At 41.7% G+C, this 16,320-nt stretch overlaps 1 protein-coding gene across 2 annotated transcripts in view; it reads left to right on the top strand.

Moving 5' to 3' along the window:
* The window catches only part of LOC139917261 (protein NLRC3-like), a 69,552-nt gene extending 53,877 nt beyond the window's left edge, over nucleotides 1–15,675 (top strand). The window contains exons 6-15 of one of the 2 annotated variants that reach the window (XM_078286342.1): nucleotides 3,103–3,213; nucleotides 3,514–3,627; nucleotides 4,927–5,005; nucleotides 5,193–5,421; nucleotides 5,675–7,469; nucleotides 8,464–8,637; nucleotides 9,827–10,000; nucleotides 13,235–13,408; nucleotides 14,304–14,350; nucleotides 14,595–15,675. In XM_078286342.1, coding sequence (XP_078142468.1) covers nucleotides 3,103–3,213; nucleotides 3,514–3,627; nucleotides 4,927–5,005; nucleotides 5,193–5,421; nucleotides 5,675–7,469; nucleotides 8,464–8,637; nucleotides 9,827–10,000; nucleotides 13,235–13,408; nucleotides 14,304–14,350; nucleotides 14,595–15,130 — 3,433 coding nt within the window. In that variant the 3' untranslated portion in view covers nucleotides 15,131–15,675. Of the gene's footprint in view, nucleotides 1–3,102; nucleotides 3,214–3,513; nucleotides 3,628–4,926; nucleotides 5,006–5,192; nucleotides 5,422–5,674; nucleotides 7,470–8,336; nucleotides 8,403–8,463; nucleotides 8,638–9,826; nucleotides 10,001–13,234; nucleotides 13,409–14,303; nucleotides 14,351–14,594 lie in introns of those variants that run through there. The other variant, XM_078286344.1, reaches the window with a different exon arrangement.
* Nucleotides 15,676–16,320: the final 645 nt, after the last annotated feature.

Here is a 16,320-nt window from a genome sequence, read left to right on the forward strand (position 1 = left end):
ACAAGTCATACTTTTACAGTATATTCTGCTAGAACACTGTTACCGTGGCTACCACTGTTTTTAAGATACATAAACTTCTTTATGTAACTTAAAATGTGAAAGAAGTTTCTCTGCAAGCAAGTGTGGTTGAATGGTATTAAATGCAGATGAAAAGTTGATGAACAACAACCTGGCATAGGTTTTAGGGCCCTCAAGGTGTCTTAGTACAAGGTGTGACAATGTCAAGGAGGAATCCTCTACGCCCCTAAATGCCCTATAAGCAAACTGTAAAGGATCCAGCAAACTGTAAAAGATAGAGGAGGCACATCTTCCAAATGTCAAGAACAAAAACCACAAAGCATTCAGGTACCAACTTACACACAACGCGTTAACAGGTCATATCCTAACAAAATTGGCTATAGCTCATTGACCATTCATCTAATCAAGCCAAAATTTGAAACACATGTTGAGGAGAGTTGCTTGAACACGCCTACAAAAGCATTTTGAGCTCTACCACTAGTGAGCGCTACAAATGCAAAAAGTTTATATCTCATAATTGACTGCATAGATTTTTATGAAATTTTGTACACGTTGTAGGATGACGTCAAAGTCGACCCATGAAATTTGGTCATGATTGATGAAAGTGGAAGTCAAAACCTCAAAAATTCATAAAAATCAGCCGTATATCCTGCTGAAATTTTCAGAACATGTCGGCTGAAGTGAGATAAAACTTTCGTACACTGGTACCTACCCCTGATTCTGAAGTCACCCCCCTCTATTCATAGCAAAAACTGACTGTGATCCCACAGTGTTGTCCTCCTAAACTGTACATTACAAAAAAACAACATGATTTTTGAAATCGTCATACCTTAATTAGTAAACAGCCAAAAAATGTTTATGATATCTTGAAAACTGAGCGTACGGTAGATGGAAATGCGCAGCTGCAAATAGTTTGATAAATTGACAATGTGATATGTTCAAGATAGTTTGATCAATCTTCAACAAACTAAATACAAATGATGTCTGGACTCTCAAGATGGTGTCTGTAAAGCCATGTGTAAATTGATTTATGTGGGGCGCTAGTTAGAGTTATAATATTGCTTAATAAATAATAAATTGCTTAATAAATTAATAAAGTCCAACCCATAATATGGGTTGGACTTTCACCTATGAATAATCACTTGTCCCTTTGTTGTGTTTCTGGCCCATGTGACTCAGTATTGTTTTATTCGTTAATGGAGAGCACTACAAAGTTCTATGAAGTGATTAGCACTGTCAATCATAGGCTGCAGTATCACAATACTTCTGGGTGGGTTCAAATCCAGGCTTGTCCTTTCCGAAGTCATAAATCGTCAAAAACAAGGGGCATTCTCCAATAGAAGAACTGCAATGAAATGATAAATTTGACAGCAGTCACACTAAGTTGTCTGTTTAGAATGAAGTCAAGTTATTACAGTGGTCATGTTGACTGTTGTTTTCAACATTAATTAAATTAAAACGAAATAAACCATAATGGATTGTATGGAAATGGAAATGTAGCCCTATAGCTTAGTGCTTTAAAGTGAAAACACAGAAGTACAAACCAAAACTGAACATCACAATGCTAAGCCTCCTGCCTGACTCCCCCTCAGGAGGGTCACACTGTGTCCTTGTTTTTGTACACAAAAAGTATTACATCACAGCCAAACATGATTGAATAATGTATAAAATAAACAATTGATACAACAAAGTATAGTAGTTAGTAATTAGTTGTGTTGCTTTCTGCCTGCAGGTTTGAGGGAAAAAGCTTCAGTTCCCTTTGACTCTCACTAGCAGCCAGCGATGCTAACAGGAGGCTTTCTGACCATTTCTTAACAAAAACACCAGTTAAAATAAGGTTTATCACACTAGTTCAGCATTAATGATGTTGTGGAAACTATCTTTTCATGTCTTATATTGACTTATTTAACCAGGCTGCTTTCACTGACTTGCTGCTTCAAGGCAGACCGGGCCAAGGAAGACAAATATGAAAGATAAAACAATACAGACGTTAAAATATAAGAAATGTCACAGAAAATAAAGTGCAAAGTAAAACAATGTCATCAAAAGACAGTAAAATCTCAAACAGAAGAGTTTAACTTCCTGTCACGTGCTCCACCTCGGCAGGAAACGTTTCATTTTGTGTGACGTCAGACAGATTTTAGATCGACACTCTCATTCTCGCTCTGTCATTGAATTTTAAAGCGATATAAATTTCTCCTCCTCCATCATTACATCTGTGTGTGCTGGTCTGCTGTTTAGTTGACTGTAGATGATGTGGTTAATGTCTCCATCTAGTGGACACACAGTAGAACTACATCACCTGATCTGTGATTTCTCTGCCTCAGACCTGGTTTCTGGCCTCAGGTTAGACCGGTTTGGTGTCAGACTGATGTTTCTACACTTTGATAGTGAAGTTATGAGGAAGTGACAGCAGCCTCAGATCAAATGAACACAGACACCCAGAACTGACGAAGGAGAATAAGCAGCATCTTCTCTGTCAGTGTTTCCTCTACAGATGAAGGCAGAACGTCTCTGGATGTGAATTCACCAGGCAAACATCTTCCAAGGTAACATTACTGTTTGATGAATACACCAGCTGACACTGTATGATGTGACTGTATAGTCGACTGTTGTAAGACAAGCTGCTAAAGTCTTTCAAATCACCTGCTGTTTGCAGATGGCGTTCATAGTGCCATCCCATCCAACATTTGTTCACTTTGTGGCCATAAAAATCAGGGCTAAAACCACTCTGTCTGGGGAACATGACAGCCGGACCAAAGCTAAGAGGTAAGATGAGGATCTCTAACTGTCCATGACTGTTCTCCATCTCAGAGCTCAGCAGTGAAATCATTACAGCATCATTATTCAGAGTAAAAGCTCTGTCTCTGTTGTGTTGAAGCCCAGTCCAGCAGGAGAGACCAGACTCCCCTGAACCCAGCTGTGTGTCCATGAAGAGCGACCGGTCTATGGGTCCACCTATACATTTTAAAGATAAACATTGTTCTGAAAATAAGTAAGTCATTATCATGTTAGTATTACAGCATTAAAGTCTTCTTCATAAGGACACAGGTACCTTCACGGTCTTCATAATGTTTCTATCAGGATCCAGCAGGAGAGACCAGACTCCCCTGAACCCAGCTGTGTGTCCATGAAGAGCGACCGGTCTATGAAGAAACCTCCTAAATTTAAAAGAAAACGTCCTTCTGAAACACAGTAAGTCAACATAATGTTACTATATAATGTTAGCATTAACAAAGCATTATAAAGAACAAATCCCCTCTGAAGAGAGTAAGATATTAACAATAATATGTAACATTGCTCTTGTTTTTTAACCTTTTTCATGTAGAGAAAGTTTGTCAGCTACAATAGCAGCTGTTGAGGAAGAGGAGAACGTTTCTCATTCACTCTCCTCTCACAGATTTTCTATCTGGTTCTGGGATTTGAACTGGAGTCAAAATCCTGCTTCACTTCAGGTTAAAACTGCCCTTCTTTTGTCAATCCTGTTTCTATCAGGATCCAGCAGGAGAGACCAGACTCCCCTGAACCCAGCTGTGTGTCCATGAAGAGTGATCGGTCTAATGATCACTTTATTGACTTCAAAGATGGACAGCACTCTGCTGAGCAAAGGTAAGAATTTAAAACAGATGAGTTTGTTGTTATCCATCTCTCCTGAGAAGAGGAATCAAGTCATGAGATATAGAATTGGTCTGGCCCTTCATACTCTGTTGATTTAGTTTCCTCTTTCAAAACATTATTTATTTATTATTTATATATTTTGACAGTAAGGTTTGGGACAAAAGGAAATGCCTCTAATGTTTTGATGTTGTGGAGCTCAGAGTTTAGGTTGGACAGTCTGTCTGCTGTAGGATCTCACCTTCACCGCTCCTGCAAAGAGACACTTGAAGTCTCACGACTAGATGAACGACACATTTCATGTGCTGCTTGAGTTGAGAGTTTTTTCAGGAAAGCTTCGTGAAATGAACGAATGTCTTGAAGAATGACTTGAAGATATACTTAGTGCTACGACCTGCTTTGGGAAAGACACTCCAGAGAAACATTTACAGTGGAGTTCACCTGTGTGTGTGTGTCTCTGTGTGTGTGTGTGTGTGTGTGTGTGTGTGTGTGTGTGTGTGTGTGTGTGCATGGGCGCCTAACTGTGTAAATGCGCAAAATCCGAACAGGGTGGGGGGTTTGGGTTAGGGTTAGTTAATTCATTTTGAATATCATAGTTCTTTTTTTCTCTAACACTATCCTTTTGCTTTGGCATCCTACCTGTTGCTCTGCTGTGCTGACACTGCTAACAGTAGCCTATCATCTTCAATAATCTGTTGAAAACATCTCACTTTACTAGACAGCTTTCCAAATGTTAAACACAGTTTCAGAGAGAAAGACCGAGACCTTCGGCAGTCAGAACACGACATGGAACGTTAGCCAACCTAAGCTTACTCTGAAAAAAACAACAGTTGTTAGCTAGCTAGATAAATGAAGGTCACAATGTGCATGTGCAATGTTAGCTGTTGTTTCATGGTTCAAACAATTCTGCTGCTGTCACTCCATTCACGACTGCATCGTCCCATCGTCTGTGGTACGCAGTGCAGACAAAGCGCAGGTTGGAATATACCACTTGGGTTGGAAAGGGGGTGCAGCAATCCAAATGCAACTATGCTATCTAACTGCAGACAGAGCAGATATTTTACTTAGATTGAGAGATTGAAGATTAAATATTAGATTTTTACAAAATTTTGACTTTTAAAAGGGGTGAAAAGTAGAGGGGCCCTCCTAATTTCCAAGTGGAGGGGCATCTGCCTAAGTTGCCTAATGGTGTAGGCGCCAGTGTGTGTGTGTGTGTGTGTGTGTGTGTGTGTGTGTGTGTGTGTGTGTGTGTGTTGATATCTGGAGACCTAATACTTACTGTTTTCTCCACAGAGTCCACCAGGAGAGGTCAGAGGTTCCCAGTGGTCAGTCTGCCCAGGAGCATCAAACAGACCTGGACTCCATATTTATGGTGTGTAAATGTACAACAACACCTTTTACTTCAGCTACAAAGAAAATGCAAAACAACCATTCTGGTCATTATAGTCTCCATGCTGCACTCTGTAGACCAGCGGGCTTTCAAACCCTGCAAGATGGATTTGATGTTGTGTTTCATGGTTTTAATATGAAACTTTAATCTATGTAATATTCTGTTCCAGCTTCTTGAGGAGAACATTGTCACTTTTGTGAAGAACGAGCTGAAAAGGTTCCACAGGGTTCTGAGTCCAGATTACCCAGAATGCTCAGAGAGGCAGAGGGAGGATGAGGAGGTGGTGGACGGTGAGGAGGAAGAGCAGAGGAGGAGCAGCAGAGAGGATTTTCTGCAGATCACACTGCACTTCCTGAGGAGAATGAAGCAGGAGGAGCTGGCTGACTCTCTGCAGAGCAGTAAGAGGCTTTTAACAGGTTTAACATGATGGAAAGAGGAAATGGTGGAAAATGAGAGATGTTTACATTTCCAAACTCTGCTGTAAATATGCTGAACACATCTGCATCAGATCTATACAATTCTTCTGGGCTGCACACAGTCAGAACATGTTTGTCCGCTACTGATGAGCTGAATAGATATCATGGAGTGGAAAAATATATACATCCACACTGAAATCCACTCATTGATTTCATTTTTTGTTCGTTCATTCAGAAACTCTTGCTGCGTGTCAACATCAACTCAAATCTAATCTGAAGCAGAAGTTTCAGTATTTGTTTGAGGGGATTGCTAAAGCAGGAAACCCAACACTTCTGAAGCAGATCTACACAGAGCTCTACATCACAGAGGGAGAGAGTGGAGAGGTCAATGATGAACATGAGGTCAGACAGATTGAAGCAGCATCCAGGAAACCAGCGAGACCAGAAACAACAATCAAATGTGAAGACATCTTTAAACCCGTACCTGGAAGAGATAAACCAACCAGAACATTGATGACAAAGGGAGTGGCTGGCATTGGGAAAACAGTCTTAACACAGAAGTTCACTCTGGACTGGGCTGAAGACAAAGCCAACCAGGATATACAGTTCACATTTCCGTTCACTTTCCGAGAGCTGAATCTGCTGAAAGAGAAAAAGTACAGCTTGGTGGAACTTCTTCATCACTTCTTTACTGAGACCAAAGAAGCAGGAATCTGCAGGTTTGACAAGTTCCAGGTTGTGTTCATCTTTGACGGTCTGGATGAGTGTCGACTTCCTCTAGACTTCCAGAACAACGAGATCCTGACTGATGTTACAGAGTCGACCTCAGTGGATGCGCTGCTGACAAACCTCATCAAGGGGAAACTGCTTCCCTCTGCTCGCCTCTGGATAACCACACGACCTGCAGCAGCCAATCAGATCCCTCCTGAGTGTGTTGACATGGTGACAGAGGTGAGAGGCTTCACTGACCCACAGAAGGAGGAGTACTTCAGGAAGAGATTCAGAGATGAGGAGCAGGCCAGCAGAATCATCTCCCACATCAAGACTTCACGAAGCCTCCACATCATGTGCCACATCCCAGTCTTCTGCTGGATCACTGCTACAGTTCTGGAGCATGTGTTGAAAACCAGTGAGAGAGGAGACCTGCCCAAGACCCTGACTGAGATGTACATCCACTTCCTGGTGGTTCAGTCCAAACTGGGGAACGTCAAGTATCATGAGAGAGCTGAGACAGATCCACACTGGAATACAGAGAGCAGGAAGATGATTCTCTCTCTGGGAAAACTGGCTTTTGAGCAGCTGGAGAAAGGCAACCTGATCTTCTATGAAGCCGACCTGACAGAGTGTGGCATCGATATCAGAGCAGCCTCAGTGTACTCAGGAGTGTTCACACAGATCTTTAAAGAGGAGTGTGGGCTGTACCAGGACAAGGTGTTCTGCTTTGTCCATCTGAGCATTCAGGAGTTTCTGGCTGCTGTCTACATGTTCCACTGTCACACAAACAGGGAAGAGAAGGTACTGAAGACATTCCTGGGAGAAGACTGGGGATCTGAAGACAGTGAACAATCCCTGGATGTCTTCCTGGAGACAGCCATGTACAAATCCCTGAAGAGTAAAAATGGCCACTTGGACCTCTTTGTCCGCTTCCTTCATGGCCTCTCACTGGAGTCCAGCCAGAGACTCTTAGGAGGCCTGCTGGGTCAGACAGAGAGCAGACCAAAAAGCATCCAGAGAGCCATCAGCAACCTGAAGTGGATGAACACTGATGATACCTCTCCTGACAGAAGCATCAACATCTTCCACTGTTTGATGGAGATGAATGACCAGTCAGTACATCAGGAGATCCAACAGTTCCTGAAGTCAGACACCAGATCAGAGAAGGAACTCTCTGAGATCCACTGCTCAGCTCTGGCCTTCATGCTGCAGATGTCAGAGGAGGTTCTGGATGTGTTGGACCTGGAGGCCTACAACACATCAGTGGAGGGACGATGGAGACTGATCCCAGCTGTGAGGAACTGCAGGAAGGCTCGGTTAGTCCTGATGTGAATACCAACAGTATAGAACAGTGTAGAGCGACCTTCATACCTGACACCATCAGAATTACAATAAAGATCTATAGTTCCTCAAACATACACACTATTAACTGTTGTTCTACATAGCAGTGGTACAGTGTTGGGCGTAACACATTACAAAGTAATGTGTCACTGTAATCACATTACTTTTTCCTGTAACAGAGTAAAGTCATTACCGTTCCAGGTTCAGTTTCACATTCCAGTTACTGATCTAACAGATCGGTTGTTTCCTGAGTTTCATTCTTTAGTCTAGTTCAACTCTTTATTGGTGTAATATCTATGAAAGATTCCCCTCGTCTTCTCCTGCCTTCAGCTCATGTCAGAAATATCAGAATTACAGAGAGCGACATGAACGAGCCGACAAAGTGGGAAATACGACTCGGAAAGTTGGAATTTAATGCTGTAGGCTCAAAACCTTAAAAGTAACTAAACCCCAACCAAATCTGTGGTGAAGCCGGACTCTAATGGTGTCAGGCTGTTTTACTGAGTTGTTTTACCAGAAGTTGAACTGAACTGCCGGTGGAGCTCAGGCTGAAATCTCTATCATTTTTCATTCTTTTTTTAAACACTTTTTTTTACAGAAATGCTTTCATATAATTGCATTTATGTATTTTTTTCTGTTTGGTTTCTGATTATATTATACATTAACCACTTTTGGGAAATTTCAAATTCTATAATACAAATTATTGTCCTTAGCATTATTATTATTATTATTATTATTATTATTAGTAGTAGTAGTAGCAGTATGCTGTATAAGTTTTGATTGGTATGCTAGTCTCAGCTCTGCTTTGATAATCTCTCATTTTACATTAAATCTGTAAACAGACTTTCTGGCTGTGAACTCTCAGAGACCTCAGCTCTGAAGTCCTGGTCTCAGCTCTGAAGTCCTGGTCTCAGCTCTGAAGTCCTGGTCTCAGCTCTGAAGTCCAACCCTCCTTTATTCTTTATTCAGATTGAGGGGCTGCTGGTTGTCAGAGACTCACTGTGAAGTCCTGGTCTCAGCTCTGAAGTCCAACCCCTCCCATCTGAGAGAGCTGGACCTGAGTAACAACAACCTGCAGGATTCAGGACTGAAGCTGCTCTCTGCTGGACTGGAGAGTCCACACTGCAGACTGGAGACTCTCAGGTAAAATCAGTTTACAGTTTTTCTCAGTTGATTCGACACATTTCTCCAAACTAAGATCCGTTCTCTCAAAACAGGATTCCTGAATCTGCAAAGGTCGCCCTGCAGGTTTTACATGAGGATTTGAGTTTTATTGATCCAGCTTCATATACACAGCAGTGAAGCTCAGTGACTGAGAGAAGATCATCCATGCTCTGATATCTTGTCATTAGATTACTGCACCTCTCTCTGTTCCTCTCAGCCATAATTCACTGTCACATCTCCAGCTGCTTCAGAATAGAGCAGCTAGATTTTAACCAGTGGGAAGGTGACATCATCATCTGCCCAGTTTTAACATCTGTCCTCTGGTTACCAGTTAGATAGAGAATTCATATTAAAATGTCACTGAACACATTTAAAGCAGGCTAGTTTTGGTCCTGAATTACACTGTGGAGCTCTTAGTTCCCTGTGAGCTGAGAGCCAGCTGAGATCTTCAGGTCCTCCTGACTTTCCCTCAGTCCAGACTCAACACTGAAGGTGGTTTCACTTTAGTCCTCAGGGCTTCCAGACTGTGGAAAGCCTTCCTGAGGGACTGAGGCTGCAGATTCACTATCATCTTTAAAAGTCTTTGTAAAACACACTTTTATTGACTTGCTTTTGTGTCATTTTGTGTAATCTCTTTTGTCTCTCCTCACTTCTTCATCTTGTTCTCGTGTTTATATTTTATATTATTATTTAAATCCACTTGTTTTTAAAGTATTTCCTAATTTCTATCCACTTTATTTTCTTTTTTATGGCTCGTTGTGCAGCGTAACAAAGCATGTGCCATTTGGTGGATTTATTTATCCAATCACCTTACAGCACCATGTGTGAATACATTGTTAGCATGGGCGGCCCAGTGGGAATCAAACCAGTTTCCCTGTCAGTGTTAGTGCTCCAGTCAGCTCAGTATACAGCACCATGCAAACACACTGGGACCTGCTTTAGACCAGGCCTCATCAATACAGTCTGTCAGTAGAAATAATACAATAATGACATTAAATATAAGGGTCAGTTAGCCTCATCAATACAGTCTGTCAGTAGAAATAATACAATAATGACATTAAATATAAGGGTCAGTTAGCCTCATCAATACAGTCTGTCAGTAGAAATAATACAATAATGACATTAAATATAACAGAGTAACATTTCCACATGTCTTCTTGTCCTTCAGGCTGAGTGTCTGTCAGCTGTCAGAGAGAAGCTGTGAAGCTCTGGCCTCAGGTCTCAGCTCCCAGTCCTCTAGTCTGAGAGAGCTGGACCTGAGTAACAACGACCTGCAGGATTCAGGACTGAAGCTGCTCTCTGCTGGACTGGGGAGTCCACACTGTAGACTGGAGACTCTCAGGTCAGGATCACTGTTACTGTTCAACAGACCGTTTAAATTCTGCTTTACATGCACATTAATGTCAGAGAAAATACCTGAACTGTCATTTTCCTGCTGATGTGGTTTTTGAAAGCAGCTGAGAAACCAACATTCAGCTCTACTTTCTCTCCTCTGAGAGAATATTTCATTATTTCTCTCCTCACTGCCTCTGTTGGTGAAACCTGAAGTAAAGGACTTGTCAGATTCTGTCAAACTGAGTCCAGAACTGAAATGAAAACACAAACCTGATCCTGGGGTCAGCTGTTAATATTGGAGACATATCATATATTATAATATTATAATAACTGATTTCAGAGCAGTTCATTAACGAGAAAATCCAACATGTAACTGTTTTTAAACAAAGAGTTTCCACTGAGAGCTACGATCTGTTTTTCAGAAAACCTGTTCAAAAGCTGCAAAAGCTCAAAATAAACAATAAATAACAAACTATTAGTGCTGGGTGATGAAGCTGAAAATGTTATTACAATAAAAATGTTCATATCAGGCGATGTCGAGTTTTATCACAATATGTAAAATCACTATTTCTGTCGAGTTTAAAGGGTTAATTTTGCTCCTGAATAAAAGTTGAATAGATCAGTCAACTTTCATTTAAAACATTCTTTACTGCCAGAATAAAACTAAAATAAGGATTATAATAATAATAATAATAATAATAATAATGATAATAATAATAAAAAGCGGGAGTGAAATGGTTTTTCAGTCTTATTTTTCAACACTATAACCTCATATAATATTTAAATAAGAATAATGAAACAAAGCAGTGAAGCCGTTCTTCTTCCAGTTTGACCTGAACGCAGCAGAAAACCAGCAGCCAGTGAAGTAAACAAGGAAGTGTGTGAGCAACCTAAAAAATATCAAATGGACTATTATAAGTGAAACATCATAAGTGTTCAGTCGCAGCTGTTTAAAGACGTTTCACTGCAGAGTGTTTCTGTGTTTTCATCACTTTTGGCTCCAGCTGCCGGAGAGTGTGTTTGCTGTGTGTGTGTGTGTGTGTGTGTGTGTGTGTGTGTTGGACAGCAGCGCTCCTGTTTAAAGCAATACTCCACTTAGTTTTAACATGGGGGTTATTCAGCACCTGACCGCCATGAAGACCAGAATATAAACTACTGACCAGGACCAGATGCAGCTGGACCAGTTTGTAGAGTTTGAATGAGGAGAAAACCTCCTGAAAACTGACATTGAACACGTTGGTGAACAGATTCAACAACAGATCCTGCTGGAAGACAATAAAGCAGCAACTGGTCCGCAGTTCCATTGCATTTCTGTTCTTGGTTCACACTAAAATTAGTATTTAAAAATAAAGTAGATCCGGTCTCCCAAACAGGAACTATCTCTCCTACATGGTATCCCTCCGCTGTGTTCTCTTCTGTCAGTAAAGATGCTGTTTGGTTGTAAATAGCAGTACATGTAATCGTAGACTGTTCGGTGCGGTATCCAGTTATTAGATCATATAAGTTGAAAAGAATGTGCAGATCATGTACTTCCTGTAATAATATGGTGAAAACCAACAGGTTTATCAATCAACATACCGGTAAGGAATACACAATAAAATCACTCATCACATGCAACACTACCAATGTTATATATCTTTTCTTTTGTAAATGCAATAAATACTATGTCGCTCAAACCTCACGGAAGCTTAACGTCAGACTTAAGGAACATAGAAGTAGCATCAGGAGAGGAGACATCACTTCCCCAGTTGCCAGACACTTTTTAAATAAAGGACACAGATTGGAGGACTTCAAATGTACAGGCATTGAGAAAGTAAGGTTGAATCGCAGAGGGGGTAACAAGGAAAATGCCTTATTGAAAAGGGAATGTTTCTGGATACATACCTTAAATGCATTGCATCCTAATGGGTTGAACGAGGAATGCAATCTGACGGTGTTTTTATGAATGAACGACTCTTGAGGTCGGGCTCCCGTGTGAATATAGTAGCCGAATGTTGAAACTTAGAGACTGTTGGTATGTCTGATTTATGAACGGCTGACCACCTGATGTCTGCAGAGATCCCATCGTTTTTTGACATATACAGTATATATATTGTTTTCTGATATTTTGCATCATCTTAAAGGGCGACATGGACGACATGTTTTTTGTACACGTTTAACAATGTAAATAACACCAATGCCCCCTGGTGGCGACATCAGGAAGCACATGTTGGAGTTTAGTTTAACACCAGGGACTTACAAAGCAAGACCTTCACATAATGATTCTTATTATGGGGATCAGATCCTTCATGTCAAAATGGTAGAGGTATTTTGAAAGCAGTGTCTGCATGTATGAAATACTTTGAAGCCTCTTATTTTGTTGATTCAGTGTTGTAACAAGATCATGTTGAGATGATGACATCACCTGTGTCTTTCCACACACCTGTGACAATTAAGTTTCCCTACATATAGAGGAAAAAGATGAGTTACTATCAGACACTGATGAAAGCCGGAGGGCCGAAAGCGTTCTGTTATGAAATAAAATAAGTGCTTAACAAAGTAACTTTCCATCGTGTGCGACTCCATCCTTTCAACTAAATAGTCGAACCAAACGTCAATTAAAAATCACAGCAGCAGGATCTGCTGTTGAATCTGTTCACCAACGTGTTCAATGGCAGTTTCCATTCAAATGAATGGGAAGTAAAAATCTGAACTACAAACTGGTCCAGCTGCATCTGGTCTTGGTCAGTAGATTATATTCTGCTTTTCAAATCAGTAACTTCATGTTGAAACTAAGTGGAATATTGATTTAACTGAAGCTACGTAAAACTCTACAGTGAAGGAAGTGATGAAATGTTGAATCCATCAATCTTCATGACTAAAACTAGGAAAACAAGGTCCAGGTTGAAAATAACCAGAATTCTGTTTTAAGAGAGAAACTCTGCTGTGATCAATATTATTGAAAATTATCAAGCTGCTTTTATTTTGAAATCGAGGAAAATTGAATCAAGATAATTATCAATATTGTTTTATCACCCAGAACTACAAACTATACATCACTGAAGAAAATGCAACAATATGTTGCTGTGTGTGTGTGTGTGTGTGTGTGTGTCGCTCTCTCTCTCTCTGTGTGTGTGTGTGTCTCTCTCTCTCTCTCTCTGTGTGTGTGTGTGTGTGTGTGTGTGTGTGTGTCTCTCTGTGTGTGTGTGTGTGTGTGTGTGTGTCTCTCTCTCTCTCTCTGTGTGTGTGTGTCTGTGTGTAGGCTGTCAGGCTGTCTGCTCACAGAGGAAGGCTGTGCTTCTCTGGCCTCAGCTCTGAGCTCCAACCCCTCCCATCTGAGAGAGCTGGACCTGAGCTACAATCATCCAGGAGCCTCAGGAGTGAAGCTGCTCTCTGCTGGACTGGAGGATCCACACCGGAGACCGGACTCTCTCAGGTATGGAGAGGCGACGTCCGCTAGAAGGCCGAGAGTCGCGCGCGTTTTCTCCGTCGGACCGGCCGCGTCCGCGCCGCGGCTAAATACGGCCGTCGCTCCTCATTGGAGCTTCGTCCCGTTCGGTTCGCACACGGTTCGATTATTAAGGAGAGCGAAGCTTTCTACGACCGAACTCACTACCTGAAACATTCAGGTGTCGATACTGAACCCGAGAGCGGATTCGGTCGGTCCGAGTAGCGTGAACCGGAACCGGACCGGACAGCCGCTCGTTACGTGAAGTCGGGCTCGACGCTCGTTACGTTACGTAACTTTATCATCGTTCATTTGAAAGAGACGGAGGGAAGAGTTGAGACATTCTCACATTTTCTATCAGTCTGTTTCCTCAACACTGCAGTCGCTCCACCAGTTCTGTGTCTTGAGGCCGAATGTTGCGTCTCTTTAAAGTATCAAGTTCATGAGGTGGAAGAAGAGAAACCACGCCGCTGTCGGTGGAGGTTTATTCAAATCTGATGGATAAACTGACGCCTATGGTTACTGGTGTTACTGGTGTCCAGTAAACTGAAAACACAGGCGATGGGAGCCGCCATATTGGTCTGCAGTAAACGTTACTATGGTTACAGACATTATTTACAGGAGTGGAGTGACTCCTGTTACCGTACAGACTCAGTCTGGTCGTTTTACTCCGCTCTGCTCCAGTCTGTACCAACATATGAACATTCACTCTGATTCATAAATTCAGTGTGAACGGAGCTGCTGAGAAGCTGAGGAATATTGTTTAATGTTGAATGGAGGATATGAGTGACGGCGTCTGGAAAATCACTCATATGGAAGGTTATGAAGGTTATTTGTTCATTATCAAAGAGATTATGCTGTCTGACTTTATTTACCCCCCCAGTGTGGACCATGATGCAGTGCGGTGGTTGAAACCAGGTCTGAGGAAGTGTAAGTGTGTATTTAGTTTGATTCATGAAAACAAAGCAGCACATTCAGTTTCTATTTAAATAGAAAGCTCATGTGTGACATCTATTCATTCAAATCCTACTCTGAAGAAAGATGGCTGACAAAATGTGTCATCATGAAACTGAAGAAATGACCAGTCAATCTGTTAATAAATCAACCAATAATAAACACAACAGGTGTATTAGATGAGAAGCTGCTGCTGTATTGAGTCTTGTTCTCTCATCAGATGCCTGTGAACTCACACTGGACCCAAACACAGTGAACAGACACCTCTTCCTGTCTGAAGACAACAGAAAGGTGACGAGGGTGAGAGAGCAGCGGCCATATCCTGATCACCCAGAGAGATTTGACTGCTGGGAACAGCTGCTGTGTAGAAATGGTCTGACTGGTCGCTGTTACTGGGAGGTCGAGAGGGAAGGAAGGGTTCATATAGGAGTGACTTACAGAGGAATCAGTAGGAGAGGAGGAGGTGGAGACTGCTGGCTTGGAGGGAATGAAAAGTCCTGGAGTCTGTCCTGCTATGGTGACACTTACTCTGTCTCTCACAATAACAGACCAACAGACATACCTTCCCTCTCCTCCTCTGACTCTAACAGAGTAGCAGTGTATTTGGACTGGCCTGCTGGCTCTCTGTCCTTCTACACAGTTTCCTCTGACACACTGATCCACATCCACACCTTCCACTCCACATTCACTGAACCACTCTATCCTGCGTTTGGGTTCTGGTTCAGGTCTGGTTCCTCAGTATCTCTTGTCAGATAGAGGAGGGAGAGAGAAACACTCACACTGCTGACCAAAGACAGCTGCTGAGATGATAGTTCACTCTGTACAGGAACACACACACACACACACACACACACACACACTTTACTAAATAGAGTGTATTGTGTGTGTTGGGTAACTGAACAGGGTTTTAACAACAAGAACATGGACATTTTATTATGAAAATGAAATGAATGAGAAATGAAACCAGACAGAATCAAGTTCTGGTTGTTCATCTTAGAGTCTGTTGTTGATGATTGACAGGTTGAAATATCTTTCTTTAGCAACATTTGGTATTTTATTGTCATCTCATCATTCCAAGCTAAACTTCTATCTAGTTTTCTGTAATTGTTTGTCAGAATTAAAGTTTCTCCTAAATGAACATTGTTTGGTCTTCATCTTTTCCAACAAGCAGTTTCAACTGTGAGAGAGTGAAAGTCTCCTAACGGCCACTAGGGGGCAGATAGACTCTGACTCTGAGGGACAGGGAGGGACCAACACACACACACACACACACACACACACACACACACACACACACACATTTGGCTTGTTAGCCTCATCAGATTAAACATCGCAGGTCGGTGTGAAATGTAACTATAATTACAACTAATCTCATATCTGTTAGGAAACATTTCACCCCATTGAAAATCAATGGAGCAGCCAAACCAATACACACCACTAGAACTGCAGTGCATGTAATAATTCACATTGTTTAGATGGCAGGTTAAGTTAGACTAGAACAGATTCAGCCTCGTCAGTTTAGACCAAAACATGCTGTGGAAAGAAGCTTTAGATTTAATACAGGAACAGAGACATTGATATTTACTGGATCAAACCAGTCCACCTCTCTCTCTCTCTCTCTCTCTCTCTCTCTCTCACTGCCCGCCCTCTCTCTCTCTCCCTCCCCCTCTTGCGGTCTTTCTCTTAGTTTCACTTTCACTTCTCATCGTGTCGCAGATTGTTTTCTCCACCAAAAGGTATTGTAATCATCAGTTTCCATGACAGTTTCCACTGTATTTTCCTTTCCTGACTCTATCAGCAGATCTTGTATGTGACTGTTACCGCCTGCCGTTAGCTTATTTAGACTAGAACAAGAGGAAATCTACAACTCAGCCGTTAAAGGTTTGTCTGTGTGAAAACTGGATGTTTAGCTTCAAAACACAACTCGACGCTCTTCTAACGGGTTT

This window comes from Centroberyx gerrardi, chromosome 2 (genome assembly GCF_048128805.1).
Source record: "Centroberyx gerrardi isolate f3 chromosome 2, fCenGer3.hap1.cur.20231027, whole genome shotgun sequence".
Lineage (NCBI taxonomy): Eukaryota > Metazoa > Chordata > Actinopteri > Beryciformes > Berycidae > Centroberyx > Centroberyx gerrardi.